This window comes from Cetorhinus maximus, chromosome 4, assembly GCF_964194155.1.
Source record: "Cetorhinus maximus chromosome 4, sCetMax3.hap1.1, whole genome shotgun sequence".
NCBI classification, from domain to species: Eukaryota; Metazoa; Chordata; class Chondrichthyes; order Lamniformes; family Cetorhinidae; genus Cetorhinus; species Cetorhinus maximus.
In genome coordinates this window covers 158,352,348-158,377,595 of record NC_135882.1, presented here as the reverse complement: position 1 = coordinate 158,377,595, position 25,248 = coordinate 158,352,348, and the positions used below count along the sequence as shown (strand labels likewise).

Genomic DNA, 25,248 nt, shown 5'->3' with positions numbered 1-25,248 from the left:
AGCTGATAAGTTCTGTCTGTCATTACTCACATTTCTAAAGTGACACATGACGTTAGATTAGGCACACTCTGATGATAAAATAAATGACACAATTTGATTTAATGTAAATCTTTTTTCCACCTTCTCATTGTATATCATTGTCACAATATGGAGACCAGAACTGTTCACAGTTCTCCAAATGTGGTCTAACCAAGGTTTGGTACAAGTTTAACATAACTCTCTGCTTTTCAAGTCTATCCCTGTAGCAATGAACCCCAGTCATGTGCCAAAAAATACCTAGTTCTGACCTGCTTTATTAGCTACAGTATTTATATCGCTGGTCTAGTTAAATTTCTGGTCAATGGTAACCCTCTGAATATTAAAGATGGGGGATTCAGTGACAGAAATGCAGCTGAATTTTAAGGGGAGATGGTTTGACTCTCATTTGCTGGAGATGGTCATTGCCTGGCACTTGTGTGGCATGAATGTTACCTCGTCACTTATCAAGCCCAAGCTTGAATGTTGTCCAATTCTTGCATCTAGAGATGGGCTGCTTCAGTATCTGAGGAGTCGTGAATGGTACTGAACATTGTGCAATCATCAGTGAAGATCCCCATTCTGACCTCATAATGGAGGGAAAGTTATTGATGAAACAACTGAAAATGGTTGGGCCTAGGACACTAACCTGAGAAACCCCTTGCAGTGATGTCCCGGGACTGAGGTTATTGGTCTCCAACAAACACAACTACCTTCCTAAGTGCTTCATAGGATTCTAGCCAGTGGAGACCTCCCCACTGTTTTCCCATTGGGTTCTGTGATGCCTTCCTCAGTCAAATGCTGCCTTTATGTCAAGAGCAGTCACTGTCATCTCACCTCTTGACAACAGCTCTTTTGTTCACATCTGGACCATGAGGTCAGGATTGAGTGGTACTGTGGGATCCCAAACGGAGCTTCGTGGCACTGTCAATGACCCCTTCCATCACTTCGCTGATGATTAAGAATAACCTGATGGGGCAGTAATTGGTTGGATTGTATTTGTCCTGCTTTTTGTGGACAGGACGTACCTGGGCAATTTTCCACATTGTTGAGCAGATATCAGTGCTGCAGCTGTACTGCAAAGGCTGGACTAGGGGCGCAGCTAGGTTGTAAGCACCAGTCTTCAGAACTACACCTGGGATGTTGTCTGGGCCCATAGCTTTTGCTGTATCCAATGCACTCTGCTGTTTATTAATATCATGTGTAGTGGATCAAATTGGTTAAAGACTGGCCTCTGTGATGCTGGGGAGCTCAGGAGGAGGCTGAGATGGATCATTTACTTGACATATCTGGCTGAACATGTCTGAAAAGTTTCGGCCTTGTCTTTTGCATTTACAAGTTGGGCTCCACCATTGTTGAGGAAGGAATGGTCATCCTCCTCCTCCTATTAGCTGTTTAATTGCTTACTATCATTCATGGCTGAATGTCGCTGGACTTCAGAGCTTTGATCAGATCCATTGATAGCTCTGACTATCGCATGCTTCTTCCATTGTTTAACATGCATGTAGCTTCATCAGGTTGGCACCTCATTTTCAGGTTCACCTGCTGCTGCTCTTCCACATTCCTCAAGGTGCAACTACCACCTTGGAATTGCATGATCCAATGTTAATGGAATTGTTGACTAATCATAGCAGTCAATCCTTATTAATTACATATTCCAATCAGATCCCAGACAGTCAAACCCAGACATGACCTGAGGTGGAGAGCTTTGTGAACCATATATCAAAAAAACCACCTGTTCCTCCCAATCAATGCCACACTTACCACATGTCAAGTCTCAAATTACTCCAATACTGTATTCCAAATATAATACGTAACTATATCTGAATTTCAAGCTCTCAATCTAAAGTGCGCTACTGAGGGGTGCAAAGTGTAGGCCAGGCCTTTGCTTATATGGAGGGAGGGAAAGTGGAGGAACAAACATTTCTGGACTGCCTTGTAACAGTCAATTTTAAAGCAGCTTTGGTAGAGAAGAACCACATGGGACTTGCCACTTGTTGCAAATGGAAGATTATGCAAAGAGGATATCTTATGATGTGATATGAGGTTTTGGTTCAATGGTTGTGAGATGGCAGAACGTGAACAAAAATGTTTAGCGGTTGAAATGGCTTATTTGAGCTGTATTCTTGGTATTTCTAGTGTCCAAAAAAACTAGCTTTGCATTTACATGCATTGCTAATTAATGCAATCAATCTCTATTAATTAGTCTACAACAGAACTAGTCATGACGTGAGGAAAACCCTGTTGGTGGAGTGCTATGGCAACCATAGGCCTAAAATCTTCCCAAATAATGCTACATTTACCACATATCACATCACAAATTACTTGTATACTGCATCCCAAATCAACTCCTGTGTCTTCCATTTTGTGCAATTGTTTCAAAGAGCAACGAACTACTTTTAGAGTGCAATCATCAGGAGACTTTAGAAACAGCCCAATAAGCAAGAAATTTGGACTGAGCTGAACAGTAAATGACCAAATCACTGAAAGATGGCCCTAATGAGTGAAGACAAATTGTTGCAGTCTGTTAGCACTCTTAGAAAAGAGGATCAAGTCCCCGGGCGATCATGGAACCTCCAGTAAGATTATGCCAACAATCATGTTCAAGATAAACAATTTAATTTTAAGACAGCATCAGGCTTCTTATCTTACAGAAAGGGGCAGTTTTATTCATTGAAGATCCACCTGCTGATCTGGTACTGGGAGACCCCCAGCCTCATCAGCTGGTTCTTTTTCAAGATCAGTCTATAAATTCTAACTAATTGAAGCCGGAGAGGATGGGAGGAGAACAATGTACGGTGTGCGGTGTGCTTGAAAAGGTGATACACACCTGCTTTTGGTGTTGAAGTAACTCTTTTGTTTGTAGTTGTGGTCTATGGTCATCATTCTCTGCAGAGGAAAGCTGGGAGTATTCAGTCAGCACACAGCCACTATCCTCTTGGTCAGGGTCTTGCTCTTTCTGTTCAAGAAGCAGGTTCAGTTCAGGCAAGTTTTCAATCTGTTCAAACTGAAAACATATCATTGTATGTTAAAGAAGCCGTTGAAATTTTAACCGTGCAAGTTCACAGTCAGTATTTCTGGAATAAACATTAATTTATCCCAAATTTTTCCCCTAGTGATGCAGTTTCCATCTTTTTAATACAAAAAATCTTTAATTATTTGGGACGTTCACAACTAGAAGCTAACATCTTTCTTCTGCTTAATCCTGATCTTCAGTGGTCTGGTGCTTTCTGCACGTCACCCAGGTGTCAGCATTTAGTGGCTCAAAAGAAATGGTGATGTAAAGTGGCTACAAGAGAGCTGTGTACTTTTACAGAATTCAATTCAGTTGAAAATAATCCTTCTGCCTAATTGATTGCATGCCTCCAGAATACTAATCCTGTATTCTTCTCAGTTTAGGATTTAGCTGTTCATTCTAAACTGCTTTGTCTTGCCACCTTGTGACTTCAACCAGCTTTCGCTGTCTCAAAATGGACCGAAACACCTGTCCAGTGTTAAAACTGGACAATTGCACCAGACTGATTGTCACTAGCCCCCTGCGTCATTCACTTATCCAGCCGCAAATGTTGTGGACCGCAAAAACAAGTCTTTATAAAATCTGTATTTTAAAATATAATCTATTAGAAATAAACAGTTTTATTATGCTCCCTCCTCATTGAGAAGAATTTACACCTGTACTCTTCTCTTGCCATCCCCCTAAGCTCCATATATGTCACCCCAGATGCTGTTCCTGCTCCCTACAACCTCTGGTTCTAGTCCTGTGAAGTTGCAAGGAGGGGGGTGGATGAACTAGGAAAGTTTGAATGATCAGAAAAGCCTGGGCAGTGTGCCCATGATTGTCAGCTGTCTGTTGTCCGTGGGTAAGGTTCTCCACTGGCAGCATGTTCTCAAGAAGTTACTCCCCAGAACTCAAAGATGAGATTGGACATGGGTAGGGACACAAAGTAGATAGAATCTATCACACCTATTGCCGGTGATACCACTCACTTGAGATTCAGTTCCACTGACATCAGAACCATGAATATCATCAGAATGTATAAGGGGCGTCTCTGTCCATGTCAAATTTCATCCGGATTGTCTCCTATCCAAACTCATCCTTTCTCAACCCTCATAACTCTCTCCCTCTCTTAGCATTTTCAATCCTCACCAACTGCAGCTTTTAAAATCCATGTTGGTCATCACCTAGTCATTCGGTCAATATACCTTGTCCTTTCTTGATGCCCTGTATTGTAGCCTTGGTTTCCTGTCAGTAAAACTAGTTCATCTCACAATGGTGCCTCCCTGTTCATACAGCAGCATCTTCAGCCAGATTAAAACTATGACTGATATAAAGACACAAGATACTGAGCAAACACAATAGGCCAATTCAACATCAAAAATGACAAAAGGCATGTTTTAACATTCTGACCGGACCCTCATTAGGTGGTCAGCTAAGAGGTTCACAGGTGTTTCAGTGTGGTTGAGAAAATAGTGAGAAAAGGGGCGAAGGATGGTGAAAAAGATGAGAGAACCAACAGGCCACAGAGAGGGAGGTCATGTGTTCAATGGCTTTCATTCTGCTAAATAGAGAACAGGTGAAATAAAAGGCCATAAGTGAAATAATGACGACTTATAGAAAGTGGAAATAGTGGAGTGAGCTGGGAGGGTGCTTGCTGCAAGCTGAAGGCACAGGAGGGGTGTCACAAGAGCATGAGAAATAAAGAAACATTAAAGAGGAAAAAGAATGAAACATGGGCCAACAATTGCGAGAAAAGATAAAGGACAGGTCCACACCTAGAGCCCAGATCTCTGCCAATGCTTCGACAAAGTAACTCCACTGCAAATCTTAACAGTCTCCCTCCTCTCTTCTTGGACGCTAACAGGTCTGCGCAGTCCCTTTATCAAAGGTCATTCAAGTTCGACAAAAAGAAACGGATTTGATCTAGCAACAGAATTTTCATTGGAATGTGTCCACATTAAACATGTTGCTGCATATAAAGCTCAAGTACATATGCACCGTAGTGTTCTTTAATTCAACCGATCTATTTAACACGGTGGCACCAATTGTTCATGCTAACTAGGCCAAGTCCGCAGCACTCAAGATTCAAGTAACTTTGCAATTAATTCTTTCACATCTGTGAGGAAATCCGGAACTCTGACTTGTTCACTCTCCATTCTGTTTGATTTGACTGCGAATAACAACATGATCTCTACATTTCATTCTACACTGTTCCTAGCCTGGGGTGAAAAAGCTGTATCCAAACACAAAACCTGAAGAAATCAGAGGGGAGCAGACTTTACAACATTGGCACAATCTATAGTTTTAACACAAGGTATCCTTTCCTGCAATAGATATGTAATAGCTCTATCAAAATCTCTAAGCCCTGTTTCAGCTGGTAGCAAGCCTCCCCTGTTCCAAAGAAACATCCTATCCAATCTTTCCTCATTGCCAAATTTCTCCATTCCTGGCAACATCCTTGTAAATCTCCTCTATACCCTCTTTAGTGCAATCACATTCTTCCTGTCACGTGGTGACCAAAGCTGTACGCAATACTCTAGCTGTGGCTTAACTAGTGTTACATAAAGATCACTGCTCTTAAATTCTATGAAGGAAAATATCCTGGATGCCTCATTGACAACCTCATCAACCTGCCCTGCTCCCTTCAGGGATCTTCAGACAATGCACTCCAAGGTCTCTTTGGTCCCTTACACTTCTCAGCATCCGACCATTTGCTGTACAGGCCTTGCCCACACTGTTTTCAACTATTCACCAAATGTCACTTCCAATAAATAAACGTTGAAGGCTGAAAAATAGCTGTGCAGATTTGATGATGCAGAGTTTGGACCTACCTCCAATATGTCCTCCCCACCATATTCTCTCTTCTTGCCTTGCCTCCAGTGTTTGAGCAGCCATTTAAGTTTGACGTAGAACAGGAACGTGCTCTGTTTGAACATTCTCATCTCCTGCAGCAGCAGGGTCCTCTCGTGGCTCCATGACTTCTGCTCCAGTCTGTTCTGCAAGTTTAGGCTCTGCACTTCAAAGTCTTTCCTCAGCAGGTTCTTCTGGTTCTCTTCTTCAATCTGGGGCACAACAATTAGTGGCAAACAAAATATTATTAACAGCACCGTGGGTTTACCAAAAAATGAAGCTAAAGATTCCAGGAGAACAAATCACCCCAGGATTTACTTAGGGGTTCAAAAAAAATGAGATCCTGGTACCTGCACTACATCCTTCTACTCCAATCTTCACCTCACACATACAGGAGAAGCACTATTAACACATGCAAGTTTAAAGGTCTTTGAGTACTGAGTGTACGCCAATTTTGACGTCCTGGGAGAAATGAATTTTGTCTCATCGAGCATTGAAAATGGAGCAATTTTAAAAACTTTTTACATCTAAAATCAAGCACTTTCAGGCCACATTGAGCTTTGTACCATATTCCATCTGAGGGGAACTTACGTCTGCTACACCAACACTCAGATCCCTCTGTGCCGATCCTGTGTCAACTGTTGCTGAACAATATGCTTTTGTGTAATTTGTGAAATTTATTCCCAATTGGAGCCGAGTGAAACACGGTCAAAATTCACCTAAAGCAAAAGATAGAGAAGAGCTCCTTCTCACCAGTTTGACATGGAGTTGAATCCAACTCAACATGTGGAAGTGCAGCATTGACTGGAATTTTCCGACCCCATTGGTGTAGGGTAGGCAGGGGGGGAATGACAATATGGCGAGAAGGCCAAAAATCGGTTTCATGCCAGCGTGAAAGCACAGTGGGATCATCCGATGGTGTCCACCATGGCAGAACGCCAATCCTGCTAGAGGCCAGCACGAACCCGCTTTGCATCCCACTAATGGGATGCAGAGTAAGGCCTGGCCGGAATCACCCCCCATGCCAGATCTACCATTATGCCAGTGGGAAAAAAACACTTCTGGACAAGTGTGACGGGCAGAAGTTAGGACTTATCATTAGAGCCTTGCTCTTGTAATGGGGAGAATGCAACAAGTTGGGAGGTAGGTGTAAAAGGGGAGGAAAAAGTAAGGGAAGGAGTTTGGAGAGGGGAAGGACTTTGTGGTAGGAAGGAGCTTGGAGAGGGAAGGAGTTCGGAGGGGGGAAAGCAGTTTGGACGGGGGAAGGAGTTTGGACGGGGGAAGGAGTAAGGCTGGAGGATGGAATAAGGGTGGAGGGGGCAGTAAGGGTGGAGGGGGGATTAAGGGGGGAAATGTCCAGATGAATGTGCAAAGGAGGGGTCTGTGGAGTCAATGACTGCCTCCTGGGGTCGAACGAGGGTGTGTGTGTGTGGTAGGAGGGAATGGTGAGTATTACAGAAAGCAGAGTGAGCGGAAGGGTGGAAGGGTGAGGGTGCGATGACAGCGGTAGCAGGTGCAGCGAGGGGATTGGTGGGGACTCAGAGGCAGACATGGACCCTGGAGGTGGGACCGAGGAGGTCAATGTGGATGGGGGTGGGATTCTCAGGAAGGTAGGGAACCTGCATGTTCATCTGGACATCTGCAAAGAGAAGGGTTGAAGGGTTCTAGTTGGTAGGTGATGGTGGGGAGGTGGAAGGTGATGTCAGGAGGGGTCAGCAGTGATGGGGGAAAGGGCATGGGTGAATGGAGGAGGGGAAAGGGCAGGGGTGTTGAGGAAAAACATGATGACTACAATTTTTCTCATATTGCAAGTGAGCGGAGCCTCTCGTTGGACGGGCACAGGTGCTGCATGGGAGTGTGATCAGTGGGTGAGCGGAGATGCAGGTCAGCTCAGATGGACAACTGAAAGAGAACCCCAGCAGGCAGCATTGAAAATGCTCGGGACAGTGAGATGAGTGTGATGGAGGAAGGCTCCGTGTGCTTGGGAGAGAGCTTGCACGAAAGGCCCTGCCACAGACACACACGTCTCCCTCCAGAATCACTCGTGGTCCGGCTGCGTGTAGCTGAACTGCTCGTGGGCACGGGGGATGCAGGGAGAGGACTCGTGAAGCCTGTAAATGAAGTTGAAAGGCACCATTACACATTATTCAGTGAAATTTAATTTATTTTCAGATTATCAAGTGACAAAATGTGTTCATCCATGCAACCACTTGTGATCAGAAATTCTAGGCTAGGTGCTGCCCTGACATCCACAGCAGGGGTGGAGACAACCTGTACAATGGTTGGCTCTGTTGCCTCTGATGAATTTGGCGTGCGTCCTCTGAAGAGCCGAAGCCTTGAGGGTCCCGGCTTGCTTTGGCTGATCTCCTGTGAGCTGGCTGCTCCCTCTGCAGTGACAGAGGACGAGGTTGAGGGCATCTGTCTCGAAGTCCTGAGCGATCTCTCGCACCAGGCGCTGGAAGGGCAGTTTGTGGATGAGCAGCTTGGTGAATTTCTGGTAGCAGCAGATCTCCCTCAGAGCCATAGTGCCGGGTCTGTTGCGTTGAGGCTACTTTACTCTACCTGTGGCAGGAGCACTCTTCCGGCCCGGTTTGGTACCAGCTGTTTGCGAGGAGCTTTCCCTCCAGTGGATTTGTGCGCTGTTTGCTTGGTCCTAACCATTTTCTGAGCAAATTCAGCGCAATCTCAGACACAAGGAGGCAAAGGGGACTCGGAGGGAGAGGACAGCCACTGATATTCCTGAGTGGATGACCCCGGGGTGTCCAGCTGCCGCTTCTCCCCCCTTCGGATGTCCGAGGGCCTGGCTTGACTCCTTGAGGGGAAGGAGCCCCCGGGAGTCATGTTGAGGTGCCCTATTTTCCTCTCGCATTGCCACTGCAGGAACCCATCTATGGCTACCGTGATGGAGTGCAAGCCTGCAGACGACTCCACGTTCTGCTGGACCAGGTCTCCATGGCATCTGCCATCCTTTTCCTGGAGGCCTCCATCGCGTACACGTGGGCACCATTTCAACAGAAAGCAGGCGGACATACTCCTCTGACTCGCATGCCATTCTGTTAAGGGCTTCCAACAGCTCTGCGTGACGTTCCCCCGCCTTCTACTGACTCTCCACAATGAATCGGAAGGCCAAGTCCAAAGGCTCGTCATCTGACTCGGACCTCAAAGATGTCTCTACCCCATCAGTCCTCCAAGTGCCGGGGAGCTGGGCTAAACCTGCCCCCCCTTGCTGCGGACATGTATCCGTGTGGTGACCAACAGATTGTGAATCCGAGCCTGCTCTAGATCTAGGTCCCACTGAGGTGTGTGTCTCTGCGCTGGTGGAGGGTGTGGGTAAGCACTGTGACAGGTCTTCCAGGCTGCTTATTTCCAGCTCTACAATGGAGGAGGTGTCCTCTTAGCTGGAGCTCAGTGCCTGGCTGGCTGAGGGTGTTGGTCAGTTGGCAGAGCTCCCTGTGAAACAAAGTAGAGATAATTAATGCATGGCAACAGTCAAAAGCAGGAGAGAGAACATCACAGTTGTGTTGAGAGAGGGAAGATGGGCTGCAGGATCCTCACGTGGGTGTTCGCAGCCGACCTCACTGTCGCTGCAGGCATGGTCCATGTCCTCACCAGTCAGCGTGATGGCATGCTCCTCAAAGAGAGTGAGGGGCCTAATGTGGGCCACTTGACTCCCAGTCTGGGACCTCTCCCTGCTGATGTGAGCCAGCTTCTCCTGCATGAAAACAGATGGAGCGAATGTGAGCAGGACACATGGCCCTGCATGGAATGTTTGTGTGGTGAGTGGAATGGACAGGATGAGGACCTGAGCTCCAGAGGATATGAGCCTGATGGAGATGTGAGTGTGTGTGCGTGTGTGTGGGTTAGTGGTGCTGTCCCTTGAGGTGTGTGATGGGTTTGTGAGTGTGTGAGTTGAGAGTGATGAGGTGGTTGTCTTGCCCTGGTGGAATGGATGAGAGTATTCACCCTCTTCCTGCACTGGACTGCTGACCTCCTCTGTGCTCAGGTGGTGCTGACCGCTGCTGTCACCACCTCCCAGGACGGAATGGTGACTCTGGTGGACCTCCTGCGGCTAGAGCATGGGTAGAGAACATTACGGCGGCCTTCCACTGTGTCCAGCAGGCACCCAGAGAGGCATCTCTAAATTTGGGCCTGCTGACATTTTGTCATTCGGGGCCATCTGTCGCCTGGAGCAGGCCTGATCTGAAGACATGAAGTAGGCTGCACTCTGGTGCACTTTAAATGTGGTGCCTGGAGCAAGGAAGCGCTGAGGTCACAGTGTGGCAGGCAAATCCGAGCCTGCCCGGAAGCAATCCGGTGTGTTCCCCGTGAATGCATAATTAATAAGGCGCCGGGAAAGGGATGATACGGTGCGAAAAGTCCTCATTGCAGCCGGCGGTTAAAACGTCCTTTTTCCCGCCCGCTACCGCCCTTAGTGCAAATCTGTATTGCCTGATTTCCCTCAGACACATGAAGCTCCTTATCAATTTGGGTAGGATTCAGGACCTGATTCTAACCCATTGCGCCACCCACTATTAATCAAATCTTGAATAAAGCGCTGTATATAATTAGAAATCCCAGTGTGGAAGATGTAACGGTATGTTTTTAATCACCAACTCAACTGGAACCATAATAAAAAGCCTGTAGCCATCCCTGGTTCAATGACCTCAACTGGCAGGACTTGAAAGATCTGCGTTGGAAAAGGAGGTATTAGGCCAGTAACATTACATTCTAGAAATTAAACAACATTTGCTACGCGAAATGATTATTACATTTCACCAAAGGAGCCTATTTGTTTTCCAGGCGATTCAATAAGTCTCATGACAAATCTGACTCTATATTTTCCACATGAACACAATCCCCTGCCAATGTTTCTTAACCTCAGTGTAGCTTTGTGAGGGAATTCTCTTTGTCCCCCCTTTTCATTTTCTCATGATTGGCGGAAACTATTGCTGCTTCTTCACGTGGTGTGCTTGTGGGAAGGATGACATCATCGTGGCTGTAAAACTCTGCACAGAAACTTGGCTTGGAGCAACATTGCATTTATCCCCTTTTGTCTTGGAGCCGAAATTCCCTGGAAAGGTTTACAGTAAGCCTAGCAAAAAGCATGAGCTGCAATGATATTCTCCTTCCTCGAATACGCAGCATGGAAGACAAGCAATTGCTACACCACAGCCGAGAGAATAAAATCAAATACAGTTGTAGATTTCTACACAGCCCAGCAGCACATCGTTCAGAAGGCTTTGGGAAGAACCCGGTCTGAGGTAATCGCTGTCTTTCATACACAGCGTCATACGGCAGAGAAGGCCATTCAGCCCATTACGCCTGTTTCCAGGTCTTTGTAAAAGCTGTCCACTTAGCCCCACTCCACTGCTCTGCCCCCATACCCCTGCAAATGTTTCCCTTTTAAGTTTACATCCAAGTTGCTGAGTTAAAAAAGAACCTCTTCATGTCCGCCCCGACTTTCTGCCCCTTCTCTTCACTGAAATATCAAAAAGAGCAGAATGCTTTGCTTTGAATGCTAACCGCATTACTTCATTAGGATAGCAAAGGTCGTTCTGAATGTTCACAAACAATGTACTTTTGTCAGGGTCATGAATTACCTATGCACAAAATGGCAAGTCACCTGCTCCAAGGCCCCATTTCTACCATAAAGAGCAAGCTGTCAGGAGGCATGCTCTTCCACACCAGGGTTTCTGCTTGGCACCTACCCACAGTACTAATGCCAAGACCAGCAAATCACAACACCACAGTCATGGAAACAGGAATGTTCAACTCTTTGGAGCTGGGAGCCAGACACAAGGCTCACACATTGACTCCCTATACACAAAGAAACTAAGGTCACTGAAAGCAAAAACAAAGGGAGACCATAAGAGACTCCTGTTAGGAACTTAAGAATGGCTAGATGAGAAAAGACCAAGATCCATCAAGTTTACCTTCTACCACCCTGGTACTCGCACAGGATAAAAATAATAGAGCTGTTATCTAATCATAGTAAATCAATCTCTGTCAATAAGTCTACATAGCAGGTCAGTCTCTGTAGCAGGTCAGCTTCTATCAATTAGTCTACAAAAGACAACAGATTTGACCCCAGAAAAATCCCAATAGAGGAGAACTTTGGAACAGGTCCAAAATCACCTCTTATTCCCAAGTGTTACGAGGACATGCTTTCTTTTTTTAAAAAAAGATACAATTTCTAATTCTTCTTTTTCTGGCTGGATTTTGGGGCTGTGTCCTGGACATCAGTGCCATAGAATACTGTGTTGTTGTTCCATTATCCCTTCTTGCAAATGGAACTGCAAATCAAGATTTGGTTTCTAATCACATATGAGATGACACCAACCTAAACAGCGAAAAATTGGCCTCCTTGCTAAACACTCATCCATCAAATCTATCCTGACTTTTAACCCACTCGTTCTGAAAAAGAAACAGCTCCTTCTGGTTTATGGTTCCATAGCTGCTGCCCATCCTCTGTTTCTTAGTCAAATTGCCTTTCTTGAGCTGCGAACCTAAACTATGCGAGTGGTTCCATCACCCTCACCTAATACCCACACGTATACTTTCCGACTGAGATCACTGGGATAGCAATAAAAACAGAAAGTGCTGGAAAAGCTCAGGCAGTCTGGCAGCATCTGTGGAGAGAGAAACAGGGTTAACGTTTTGAGTCCAATATGATTCTTCTTCGGAACTGGGGAGGTAGAGAGGTAATGGGTTTTATACTGTTGAAAAGGTGGGGAGAGGCAGGTGGAGCAAAAGGGTTCAGGGATAGGTTAGAGGGCAGGGGTGATTAAATGACAAAGAACATAAAGCAAAGGGACTAGTAATGATAATGTTAAAGAAACAAAGCATTGGTCCAGAGTAAGTATTAATGGCAGAATAAAGATCAACACTGTCTGAAAGGAAAAACACGAGGACAAGATAAAGGCTGGGGGGAGAAATTCAAAATGGAGGACAGAGTTCATGGTCTGAGTTCACTGGATAGGAATCAGGTGCAAGAACCTCTCCCTCACCTAAAGGCACCAAGACCAACGGTAGCGATCCAAATAAAGACCTGAGTGAGAAAAGCTGATTGAGCAGAGACCAAGGGATTAAACTTGGGACTTAATGATTCTGCAGCACTTCAATTAGCAAGGATACCATTCTTTTTTTTAAGTGTAACTTTCTTTGAGCATCTTGCATTAACCTACTTGGATAGTTTTACTCAGCAATTGCCTGCACCCACCTGGATGATCTTGCTGGTGAATTTTTCGTTTTCATCCTCCCGAAGCTGTCTTTCCTGTTCCAGACGAACCTGGAGCTCTTGAACAGATAGGTCCTGTTCCGGTAAAACACGGGATTCCCTGAGCTGTGCATTTTGAGACAAAGGAACATGTTCAGTTGAAGCCATATAAATAAATATCCTGACACTTTTCCAGAATTCTTCCTCAAGAATTTCTGAGTTATTACAGAAATGATAATGAAGCTTCTACTCTTGAACCTTGGATATTACCCACTGTGTGTGACTGTGAAATCTAAGACTGTGCACATTGTTAATGCAGATGAAAACCACAGCAGCAATAATGGACCACTTGTGTGCCTGAGCTGCAATGAACTCCCTCCTGTCAGTAATTTCACAGGAAAGGGCAGGTGACGACAAAATGGGATTTTTAAATAGTATAATTACCAATAGAAGGAATTTCACCCCTCGTATTTAATTGCCCTCCAGTTCTCTGTTTCAGGATTAAAGATGCTAAAATATTTATTGACAAACAGTGATATCAGTATTGAGATGTGCTAGTCCAACTGATTCTCCAAATGTGGCCTTTTATCATTACCTGCTTTCTCTGAATATTGGATTGCGGTGTTTCTAGTTACTATTTCTCATTAAAGAGCTCCCCACTAATGAACAACAGGAGATCTGACCTTAAGGAAAACCTACACCTGCGTTGCATTAAAACCACACATGCAGTTTTCCTTGGAGCTATTTAAACCTTTGTACGCCACCAGATACCAAAAGCAGCATCATGGTCTAACCTTAACCGCAGAAGGATTCACGCTGTAGAATAGAATGGGAGAACAGAAGTGATTAATGTTTCTCCTGGCTGAACAGTTTCATAAAAAAGACCAAAATTAAATTGTACATTCACAACATCGACCTGTTTCTCCTCAATCCCCACATGTTTTGTGTTCTCCTAATCTTTCCACCTTTATCTTTTCCTAATATTGAGGTTTCTGAAGCCTCCTGTATTCTTTCCTGTGTTTTCCCTCTTCCTCTTAGAATCATAGAATGACACAGCACAGGAGGAGGCCATTCTGTCCATCATGCTTGTGCCAGCTCTTTGGGAAAGCTATCCAATTAAACCTACTCCCCTGTCCTTTTCCCTAGCCTCATTTTTTTCCCCTTTTCCCGTAATTCTCCAATTTTTTCGAACGTTACTGTTGAATCTGCTTCATCACCCTTTCAGATAGTGTATTCCAGAGTTAATGTACTAATGAAAGTTCCCTCATGTCGTCTCAGGTTCTTTTGTCAGCACCTTAAATATGTGCCCTCTGATTCCTGACCCTGGGAACAGTTCCTCCTTTTTCACTCTTGATTCATGTTCATGATTTTGAATGCCTTTAGTAAAACGCCTTCTCTGCTTTAAGGAAAACATCTTCTCCAGTCTCTCCATATACTCGAAGCCCCTCATGCCTGCTGCACTTCTAGTAAATCTCTTCTGCATCCTCTCTAAGGCCTTGGCATCCTTCCCACCTTGCAGTGCCCAGAAATGAACATAATAAGTGCTTTAAAAAAGCTTAGCGTCCTTTCTTTTGTACTCTATTTCTTTGTTAAAATGGTCCTGCAACCATCAAAGATTTGAGTACATACACTTGCAGGTCTCTCTGTTCCTATACCCCTTTAAAATTGTACATATTGTCTTTCCTCATTCTTCCTATCAACATGCATCACTTCACTTCTCCACATTAAACTTAATCTACAATGTCTTCCCATTTCACCAATCTGTTAATGTCTTCCTAAAGTCTGTTACTATTTACCTCATTTTTTTTTGTTGCTACATTTCAGAGTTACATATCGTCTGCAAACTTTGAAATTATGCCCTGTATACTCAAGTCCAGGTTACTAATATACATCTATTAATATCGAGCTATGTTGAAAGTATTCATCACCACTCTCAGTGCAAACAAACCTAAGGCCTACAACATCTCATTAACGTGTACTGAGGTGACATAGAATTCTAAAAGGACAGTGATAAGCAAAATCAACTTAATTTAACTTTCTTTTTAAAAAAAAATGAAATAACCTGCGATTATATGAACACGAGAACAGTCATGTATAAGGTATAAAAACAAAAAGCTAAAAGCTACTGCGGATGCTGGAAATCCAAAACAAAAACAGAATTACCTGGAAAAACTCAGCAGGTCTGGCAGCATCGGTGGAGAAGAAAACAGTTGACATTTCGAGTCCTCACGACCTTCGTTCTGCCGAAGGGTCGTGAGGACTCGAAACGTCAACTGTTTTCTTCTCCATGTATAAGGTATGGTCATTTATTCCGTAAAGGTTGTCCCTCTAGGGATCTAACTGCAAATATTGCTTTTGTCTTCATTACTGTACTTCAAATATTACTCTGAACAGTTGTTGCTCTTTAGGTAAAAATGTTCTTCCTGATATATCTATTTAAAATTTGTTTTCCACTAACTAAAATGTTGTAAATTCTATTTTCTCCTTTCTTAGGTGTGTCAAAATGTCAGCAAAACTCAAGCTCTCAGGAGCGGTTTTTGAATTTTTACCCAAAATTGGTGGATCTGCCTAAGGTCAGCATCGAAGGGCCTAGTCATTGATAGATTCAGGTCTCATCATCATCATTTGTGCCAACTGCCGAGTGCTCAATGAACGTCAGCAGGCACTTTTTTCCACCCAGAGGTCTGAAAATCTGGCAACTCCATGAGCGAGCCAGCCAGTCAAGATCGGCCACTAAAAGTGAGGAATGAAAGGGTTGGGAAGAGAGATGTTGAGCAGTTGGCAGTGGGCCACAGTGCATTTGTGGGGCTACCCCTGCATTCCTACTTATCCTGGCTCTACAAACACCTCCACGAAAAAAATGAGGCAAGCTATTTCTAGAACAATTTCCGGCACTCCCCATGTCCCACACGCGTCTATCAAGTGCAAACACAAGAGCTGATTTTCCAACTACTGGTGGGAAACATTGTACACAGCACAAACTATCCAAGTCATCTTTCTCTTGCAACTACCATCACAAATACATTCTAAATAAAGATATTTTCTAATGAGGAGCTTCCCTACAATTGTGGTGTGTGGATGGTTATGTTGGACACTGTCATACTGATAAGAAATTGAGTACACTGGAAGTGTTAAAACTGACTCAATGCCAGAAACAGAAAAAAAAACGCATGTTTCTAAAACGCAAGGTCAGGATTGTATGATTCATCGCTCCAATGCTTAGGTGTAACTTGGAATGCAGACTGATCCTGTTGCAAAAACACAGTGTGGTCAGATTCCACTCCAGGGAAAGGCCCTATTTTTCTTACATAGGCCTCTGTCTTCACTTTGGACTGTTTCTAGTCTACCTGCATTTTTCTTGTTATTAAATTGATCGTTTCCTATTGGGAAAGAGGGAAAGAGAGAGGGAGAGAGAGAGGGAGAGAAAGAGAGGGGGGGTACTTCCATTGGTGTTCAGAGCTGGTCCTTAGTTAACCCATCAGACATTGACTAACCAATAATTCACCTCATCATAGCCAATCCTTCCAGAGATCACGGAGTGAATTTTACAGGGGTGGGAGGTTGTGGGGTTGGTGAGGGGAATGTATTGCTCCTGCACCCAGTAGAAAAGTCAGCCTTGAGCCAACCAACTTTGAAAAGGGCTGTGATGCGGCCTTAACGAGCTGAGAGTGGGACTTGTGTCCTTCAGGGAAAGGAAGTCCCACCCTTGGGAGCTTCCGGCCAATCGGATTAATCGGCAGGTGAGCAATCCCAGCAATGCCAGAACTCAGTAGTGGCCGCTGCTGAGGCTACAAGCTATCCCAAGGAGAAGGAACATGGGTGTTGCACTGAAAGGTGAGCCTGGGGTTTTGGGCTAGCCACCCATTCTATTTTACATGTCCACCCACCACCTGCAAATTTACCAACCAGGGATCGTAAAATTCCCCCTAATGTACAGTTCCTCAGGCTCTACCCCACCCATTTGCATTTCTAAGAGAAAGTTATGCATTTATACTCACTGATCCTATGCGTTAGGTAAACAAAACTCCAGGATATTGATAAATGTTCACGCCTTCAATCATGATCTGCTGAACTACATAGACAACATCATGATCTCTGCAACTCGAGAATGCCCTTCTTTTTGTCTCCTTTACAATCCTCCCAATTATCGATGATCAAAGGCAAAGCTAGCCCTCATGGGCAATCCCAAATGTTCAAGCCAAGCATTACAAAGAAACATAGAAAATAGGAGGAGTAGGCCATTCGGCCCTTCGAGCCTGCTCCACCATTCGTTATGATCATGGCTGATCATCCAACTCAATAACCTGCCCCCACTTTCTCCCCATATCCTTTGATCCCTTTCGCCCCAAGAGCTATATCTAACTCCTTCTTGAAAACATACAATGTTTTGGCCTCAGCTACTTTCTGTGGTAGCGAATTCCACAAACTCACCACTCTGGGTGAAGAAATTTCTCCTCATCTCAGTCCTAAATGGTCTACCCCATATCCTCAGACTGTGACCCCTGGTTCTGGACTCCTCCATCATCGGGAACATCCTTCCTGCTTCTACCCTGTCTAGTCCTGTTAGAATTTTATAGGTTTCTATGAGACTTTAGGTTTTATAGGATGGTTATGTTTTAACCTGTCTCTTTTAACATAAGTTTAAACAGAATGCCCTAGTATGGGGGACGTTGTGAAGCTGGCGGCCACCTGAAAAAGCACAAAACCTCCTCCACGGGCAGAATGAAGTTTCATGACTGAATTGAGAAATTAAGATTCACTTTTATTTAAAGTTATGTCCATGTCCCAACTCATGTGACATCGTCACATATGGGGACATGGATGGTAAATGATATTCTCGACAGAATAACTTTTTCACTTTGGGAACCGATCTCCCTGAGGCAGCACTTAGTCTCAGGGAGAGCGGAGAGCACTTCTGCATTTGGTATCCTCCCCGCTCGCACAGGAAGAGCATAGCGCTTCCGTGCGGACGTCACGTTGGGCAGGCCTTAATTGGCCCGCCCATAAAAAATGGCAGCGTGCACCCAATTGGGGGCGCCGATTGGAGGGCCGTCTGCCCGCCTGCCCATGCTCGCTCCCGCACATCCCCCCTCATGGTGGGGGGAGAAAATGTTGCCCCAGGTCACAAAGGGCGGAGCAACTAGCCTTGCCAAGTGCAGACTCACAGTGGAAGGCAGGCTGAAGGTTTCGGGGAAGATGACCCACAACAGGTACTGCTATGCCAGGCAGAAGAAAAGGACTGTGTTTGGGATAAGCAGCAAGCAGAGGGCTGGTAAGGACAGAACCCATGTTTGAGGGAAAAAGAATTGTGAAAAGTTAGAGACTGTGGAATCATCAGAGGGAAACTTGCAATGGGAAGTCCATTCAATTATGCTCAAAGGATTAGGTGAAAGGAACTTTGTTTAAAAGGACATTGGAGGAGTTTTTTAATTCATTCATTTTATTCACGTGAGCATCAGTAGCTAAGCCAGCATTCATTGCCCATCCCTAATTGCCCTTGAGAAGGTGATGGTGAGCTGCCTTCTTAAACCGCTGCAGTCCATGTGGTGTAGGTACACCCACAGTGCTGTTAGGGAGGGAGTTGCAGGATTTTGACCCAGCGACAGTGAAGGAACGGCGGTATATTTCCATGTTAGGATGGTGAGTGACTTGGAGGGAAACTTCCAGGTGGTGGTGTTCCCAGGTATCTGCTGCCATTGTCCTTCTAGATGGTAGTGATTGTAGGCTTGGAAGGTGCTGTCAAGGAGCCTTGCTGAGTTGCTGCAGTACATCTTGTAAATGATATACACTGCTGCCACTGTGTGTCGGTGGTGGTGAAAGGAGTTTGTGGATGTGGTGCCAATCAAGCGGTTGCTTTGTCCTTGATGGTGTCAAGCTTCTTGAGTGATGTGGGAGCTGCATTCATCCAGGCAAGTGGCACCCCCAATTTGTGCCTTGTAAATGGTGGACAGGCTTTGGGGAGTCAGGAGGGACCACTAGCCCCTGACCTGCTCTTGTAGTCACAGTACTTATATGGCTGGTCCAGTTCAGTTTCTGGTCAATGGTAACCCCCCCAGGATGTTGATAGTGGGGGATTCAGTGATGGTAATGCCATTGAATGTCAAGAGGTGATGGTTAGATTCTCTCTTGTTGGAGATGGTCATTTTCTGACACTTGTGTGGCACGAATGTTACTTGTCGCTTGTCAGCCCAAGCCTGGATATTGTCCAGGTCTCGCTGCATTTGGACATGGACTGCTTGGGTAACTGAGGAGTCATGAATGGTGCTGAACATTGTGCAATCATCAGCAAACATCACCACTTCTGACCTTATGATGGAGGGAAGGTCATTGATGAAGCAGCTGAAGATGGTTGGGCCTAGGACACTACCCTGAGGAACTCCTGCAGTTATGTCCTGGAACTGAGATGTTTGACCTCCAGTGAACACAACTATCTTCCTTTGTGCTAGGTAAGACTCCAACCAGTGGAGAATTTTCCCCCTGATTCCCATTGATTCCAGTTTTGCTAGAACTCCTTGATGCCACATTGGGTCAGATGCTGCCTTGATGTCCAGGGCAGTCACTCTCACCTCACCTCTGGAGTTCAGTTCTTTTGTCCATGTTCGAACCAAGGCTTACCTTTACCTTTGTGAAGCAGGGTGAAGGTATCCTGTTAGAGTTGGAAGGAGTTTGGCTTTAGGCCCAAGACTGGAGGTCTATAGAGAGTGTTGGGTAATGTATATTTGTGGCGTGGGGATTTTAGTTGTGTTCAGAAGTGAATTAGGAATACCTTTTTGTAATGTAGTGTATTAGATGCCGACTAAATACCGTTTATTCAATGTTGATTTTAGTTGGATTGTTATAGTAACATTTTTAAAATGTGAAATCTTGTCATTCGATCCTCTGTTTAGTCTGTAAAAAGTTCATATCTCTTTTTAAAAGTTATCAGTTTCTATGGGGATCGTAACCAAGGGATTTGAACCTATTCCACCGAATTGGGAACCTAGCTCCACAGGACTGGAACTGCTATGTCACTCAAAATTCTTTCCCTTCAAAACACAGACAGCATGTTCTTTAGTTACCTCTGAACTGAAACAGCTCTCGTCTTCTGTCCTATATATTTTGTAGTCTCCATCAGCTTTGCGGATTTGGTCCATGGCGCCTCGAGTCTGGAGGGTCTCTTGCTCCTCTCTGTGATCAGGGACTAGCTGCCAATCTGGCTGGTCCCTCAGTTTGGACTGTTGAGTGCATGGGCGATTTAACAAAAACAACAAAGGACAGGGGGGAAATAAAAAAAACAAAAATGGGTATAGTAGACGACTAAAAAACTACAAGACAAAGAAAAGCGTGAAAAGAAAAACCAACTTAAACACAGTGGCATAAGAGAGTGATGAAAACAGAACCAAAATGAGTATAAGCAAAATGATGGGCTGAAACATCTGAAAAGAAAAAAGAGAAAGAGAGGAAAAAAGAATGCAAACACTGGTTATGAGGCGCATGCAATGAAGGATGCATGAATCAAACCAACGGTAAGCTTACGGATCATGAAAGAATTTTGGTACAAGGTTTGCCTATCCTCGCAGTAGCCATGCATAAAGCATCATCCAGGGGTGGTTCCTCAGCCAATGGCAAGTACCATCCGTTAATCGTTGTGCTGCGTCCGAGGACACCACGCACTCCCTTGCGTAGAGGAAGGCGGGATGCTTGATTTCATGGCATGTGCACCTTGTGTCTTTCCATGGATCATTAAGCGAATTGTGAATCTTGAACCGCCTCTGATATTCTGTAATTCAGCTCATGGAATGGGATCCAAGGGACCCGAGAAACTCATAGTGATTAGAACGAATGAACTAATGAACAGCTAAGCCTACTCATTCCTGTTGATGATGACAATGGGGAAATTATATTGCTTTGGTCACTATTTTAACATGGGTGTTAACCTGTTTATTTTAAATAAGGTATTACCTCACTACACTTCCGGACAAATGTATTAAACATTTATCTGCTAACATCACCAATAGTAATGTTTAGGAAGTCTAGTGACTTTTATAAACTACTCTTAAGTTAATCATAACAGCCTTTCAATATGCTATGTGCAGTGTTGAAGAGGTTAATGTTTTCTGTTTCCATTTCCTCTTTGAAGTCAATAGCTCATACTGAGATAGCATTTCATTGGATGTCATCAGGCCTCTAGCAACTTGCCAAAGTGGCTATTTTTGACATCTGGGATTGGACAGTGGTTGCCAGCAAACTATTCCAACCATGGAAAGCACTGGAGATAAACTCCAAACTAGCCACAATCAACACAACGCTTGTCAGTGATTAGTGACCTGGAGGTGTCTACGGCAGAGGAGAGGTGGGGCTGAAGCTCGCAATTTGAAGTTTGTACGTGCACTTTCCAATCATTAATACTCCCGCCAAGCTTGCTGCCATTTTCTACCCAAGCAAGGCCATATTGGGAAGGCACAAACTGAATTGTAACCAGTGAGATTGGCTGTTTGACTGGTGGAGTCTGACAGCTCAACATTTACAGATTTCTCAGGCCTATCAATGAAATAGATAAAACTCCTTACCATTTATATATAAAAAGGAATTAAGAATATTAATTAAAGTTTTATATAAATTTTACTCAGCTGTCAGGTACAATGAAATCATGGCTTCTAACTGCTTCGGTAGATATACATAGAATCAGCAGCAGGCCATTCAGCCTCTCCAGCTATTCCACTATTCAATTAAACCTTGGTTGATGTGAATCCTAATTCCATTTACTCACTTTGGTCCCTATCCCTCAATAGCCTTGAATTACAAAAATCTGCACACTTATGTGGAAAGTTTTACTAGTTTAATTTAACAGTCCATTGTGATGGGCTAAACGAATTGCAGCACAACAAAGAAATGAGCAGGGTCAATTCACAGGGCAACCTATAGCTTCGTAAAATATACCTGTCTGCCATGGTATGTGCCAGCTTAACTAGCCTGAGGTCGGTTGTAGTGCCCCCACCACTTTCCCTGCTGTGATGAACTAACTCGGCATAAAGCAATTGTCGATCCTGTTTGTTTGGGTCAGTGCTCCATTACATAGTGCACTTAACCACTGAGCTATCAGGATGTCAGCTTTGTCAGGTTTAGAAATCTCATTCTGTAACGCCAACATGAACACGCTCAAACGGTCTAAACAAAGTTGTCATATTTTGCAAAGTTCAAAATCAAACAGGGGAGGGTAGGACAGCAAAGGGTCCAATGACAGAAAGGTCAGAAAGGGATTAATCATGGCTTTAAATCTGAGGTGAAGCCATTGGAAACTTATTGAAAGCTTTCATAACCCAAATAATCAATTCATCCTCGTCCAGTGGGAAAAGAGCTGGGCTTTTACTTCAAGGGTCAGAAATTTTGGAAATGTCCAATCAGCTGACAGTAAGACTGGCCTGTCTGGTCTGCACCAAACAAGTGCAAACCCTATTTTGCTTCACGTAGCAAGCAATTAAAGCACGGTTCATGCTACTATTTCAGTCGCATAGTGGCTTCGCAGCTCATGACCGGTACTCTAAAGGTGCATATACCGATATTTTGGGAAAATCTGTTCTGGAAGAGCGGGGGGGGGGGGGGCACTTCCTCCTCCTGCCTGAGGTCAGCTGTTCTGGGCTTGCTCGAGTTCAGGGATGAAGCAGCTGCTTCCCTTCCCCCAATCCCTTCGTCTGACTATCACCAAGAGAACGTGTGATAAACATGACATTTTGCACCACTGAATTTGCCACTGCACCTGATCTGTGATGGCCCAGGAACAGCAGAGAGTGAGCAGACTTGATGGCACACTGCCCTTAAACCTACAGAGGGTCGAATTTCTGTTTCTGTGCCCATCAGCTCCTGATTTTTCCCTGCATTAAAGGGAATGGTCAGAAAATCAAGCACAGGGGCTGTGTATTTTTTTAATGAATGGCAGTTCTACTGTAAAAAAAAAGCATTTTAAAGTAAAAGGGGGTTTTATAATTTTTTTGAAAATCTAGAACTTGAATACTGCCATACTTTAAGTAGCCTAATTATATTTGAGCCAGTCTCTATGAGCTTTTGACACTTGGATGTAAATGAACGCTGCTCATTAGAGTCTAACAGGCCTGCCTAATTGTTGGTCTTACAATTTTTCCAAGTATGTTTGAGGCTTCACATCAAGATCCATGAGCTGAGTACAGAATGTATTTAGTACGTGTTTTAGTGTAGTTTGGTTTATGCTTAGTAAAGAAGCAAAGTGTTATTTAGTTTAAAGGCAGTAGCAGAAGCAACAGCAGCGTGTATCTAAAAGCAGGCAGGCCCGCTTGCTTACCTGGAAGTCGGTGATAAGCTCCTTCCCCAGCGTGCCGACAGGAGAGTCTCGAGACATGGACGTCACCGAGGAAAGAAAGCTGGCAGACTCTGTCAGGTTTGGCATTGGCGACAGGTCATCCATTTGTTCCCTGAGCCCTTCCCCGAGATGGTCAACTTTTTCCATGAAGGTGTGTAACTCCGAGCGAAACGCCTTCATCCTGGTGTTGATTGTATCCAAAAGCTCAGGCTCGTTTCTGCTTTCACTTCTCTCCCCGTCTTCATTGAACCCCTGGTCCGAGGCCGCGCTCGTCACCAGCAGCTTGGCATCATAGATCAGGCTGTCGGTGTCTGTAATAAGACGGTCTACAGTCCTGCCCAGACGCTCGGCCTCGCGTTTGATGTTGACGAGCGACTCCGTGTCTTCTCTCTTCCTCAGCAGTTCCAAGGTGCAAATGTCGGTGATGTCAGAGGGCTTGCTGCTCCCGCAGCCAGACGTTTTCTCACAGACCTCTTCCGAGTCGCTCTCCCCGCCGATGGGCCCCTCTCTTTTGGGCTGGGGCGGACCCCTGCTCTCCTCGCCATCGCTCTCCTTCTTCCCCGGGTCGCTCTCGGCGTCGCTGTCCCTGGGGCTGGCAGTGCGGAGGCCGAGGTGCGACGCCAGATCGTAGCGCTGCACGTTGGAAATCAGCACCCGGTTCTCGTACTGGAGCTTCATCACTTTGCCACTCAGCTCATTAATCTGGAGCCGAGCCGCTTTCAGCTCTTCCTGAAGGGATCCGCCGGATTTCAGTGCACCATCCTCGATCCAGGTGGGCTCCTGGCCGGGCCCACACTTCAATATGTTGAGCTCGTTGGTGAGCTGCTTGTTGTGGTCTTCGATCTCGCTGATGGAGCGCCGCAGCAGCTCAGCCTCTTCCTCCACGAACTGCAGGTGCCGTCGCAGTTCCGTGGCGGACTCAACCGAGTCGCCGTGCGGTGAGGTAGGAATGCTTGAAACGTATTCCTGGTTAAGGCAGTCCTTATCGTGCTGACACTTCATGTCGTCCATCTCGGCCTTGAGCCCCCTATTCTCCACCTCCAGCTCAACGATCTTCCTGCCCAGGATGTTGGCCTCTTCCTCCACGAGCTTCAGGCGCAGTTTTAGCTCAGCCTCTCTGGTACTGGGGGGTCCTCCGGCCTCTCCGGTGGGAAGTGGGCTGTCCACGTCCCCGTAGATGGACTTGTACTTCTGTAGTTCATGCTCCAGTTCATCCTTCTCCCTCCCCAGTTTTGCCATTTTCTTGCGCATCAAAGAGCCTTCCTCCTTTGCAAACTGGAGCTGGCACCTGAGGTCAGCACTATCTTCCTGAATTTAGAAAGATTAACAGGTCAATGAGCTCTACAGAAGTCAACCTTAAAAATGATTATTGTGACTAGAAGGGCCAGTTACCAAAGTCTTCCAATCATTTACTCAATAATTCAGTATGCACACTTTTGAAAACTGAGTTTAATGAGGTTTATCAGTGATTAATTTAAGGATCTAAATGTATATAAGGTCAGGCACTTATGGTGCAGAACGACACACACAGGAAGTTGAACACTCACTCTACCTGACTTTCCACTGATTTAAACAGAAGGAAAACTAGATAATGCCAATTGGCCAGAGCTCCCTGAAAGTACCACATCACATCTGGAAAGCACAACTGTGGATTCCTAATACACTTTAAAGGCTTGGAATTGCCAAGTCATCACTCACTGACACAACACAGGAAGAGGAATGATCACACTAAATTCTTTCCGTCATAGACCCAAGAATTCAACTTGCACACAGATCAAAGGACTGAACACAGGCAAGTCTTTCTATGTTGTAACCCAAGTATCCCACACATACAGCTCGACAGCCTTTCCAAATTAT

At 45.0% G+C, this 25,248-nt stretch overlaps 1 protein-coding gene across 1 annotated transcript in view; it reads right to left on the bottom strand.

The window, feature by feature from the left end:
• The window catches only part of mtcl1 (microtubule crosslinking factor 1), a 224,296-nt gene that overhangs the window by 87,869 nt on the left and 111,179 nt on the right, over positions 1-25,248 (bottom strand). Inside the window, exons 5-9 of the mRNA XM_078541012.1 lie at positions 23,374-24,699; positions 20,138-20,293; positions 13,083-13,205; positions 5,845-6,075; positions 2,846-3,022 (exon numbers count right to left, since the gene is read on the bottom strand). Coding sequence (XP_078397138.1) covers positions 2,846-3,022; positions 5,845-6,075; positions 13,083-13,205; positions 20,138-20,293; positions 23,374-24,699 — 2,013 coding nt within the window. The remainder of the gene's footprint in view (positions 1-2,845; positions 3,023-5,844; positions 6,076-13,082; positions 13,206-20,137; positions 20,294-23,373; positions 24,700-25,248) is intronic.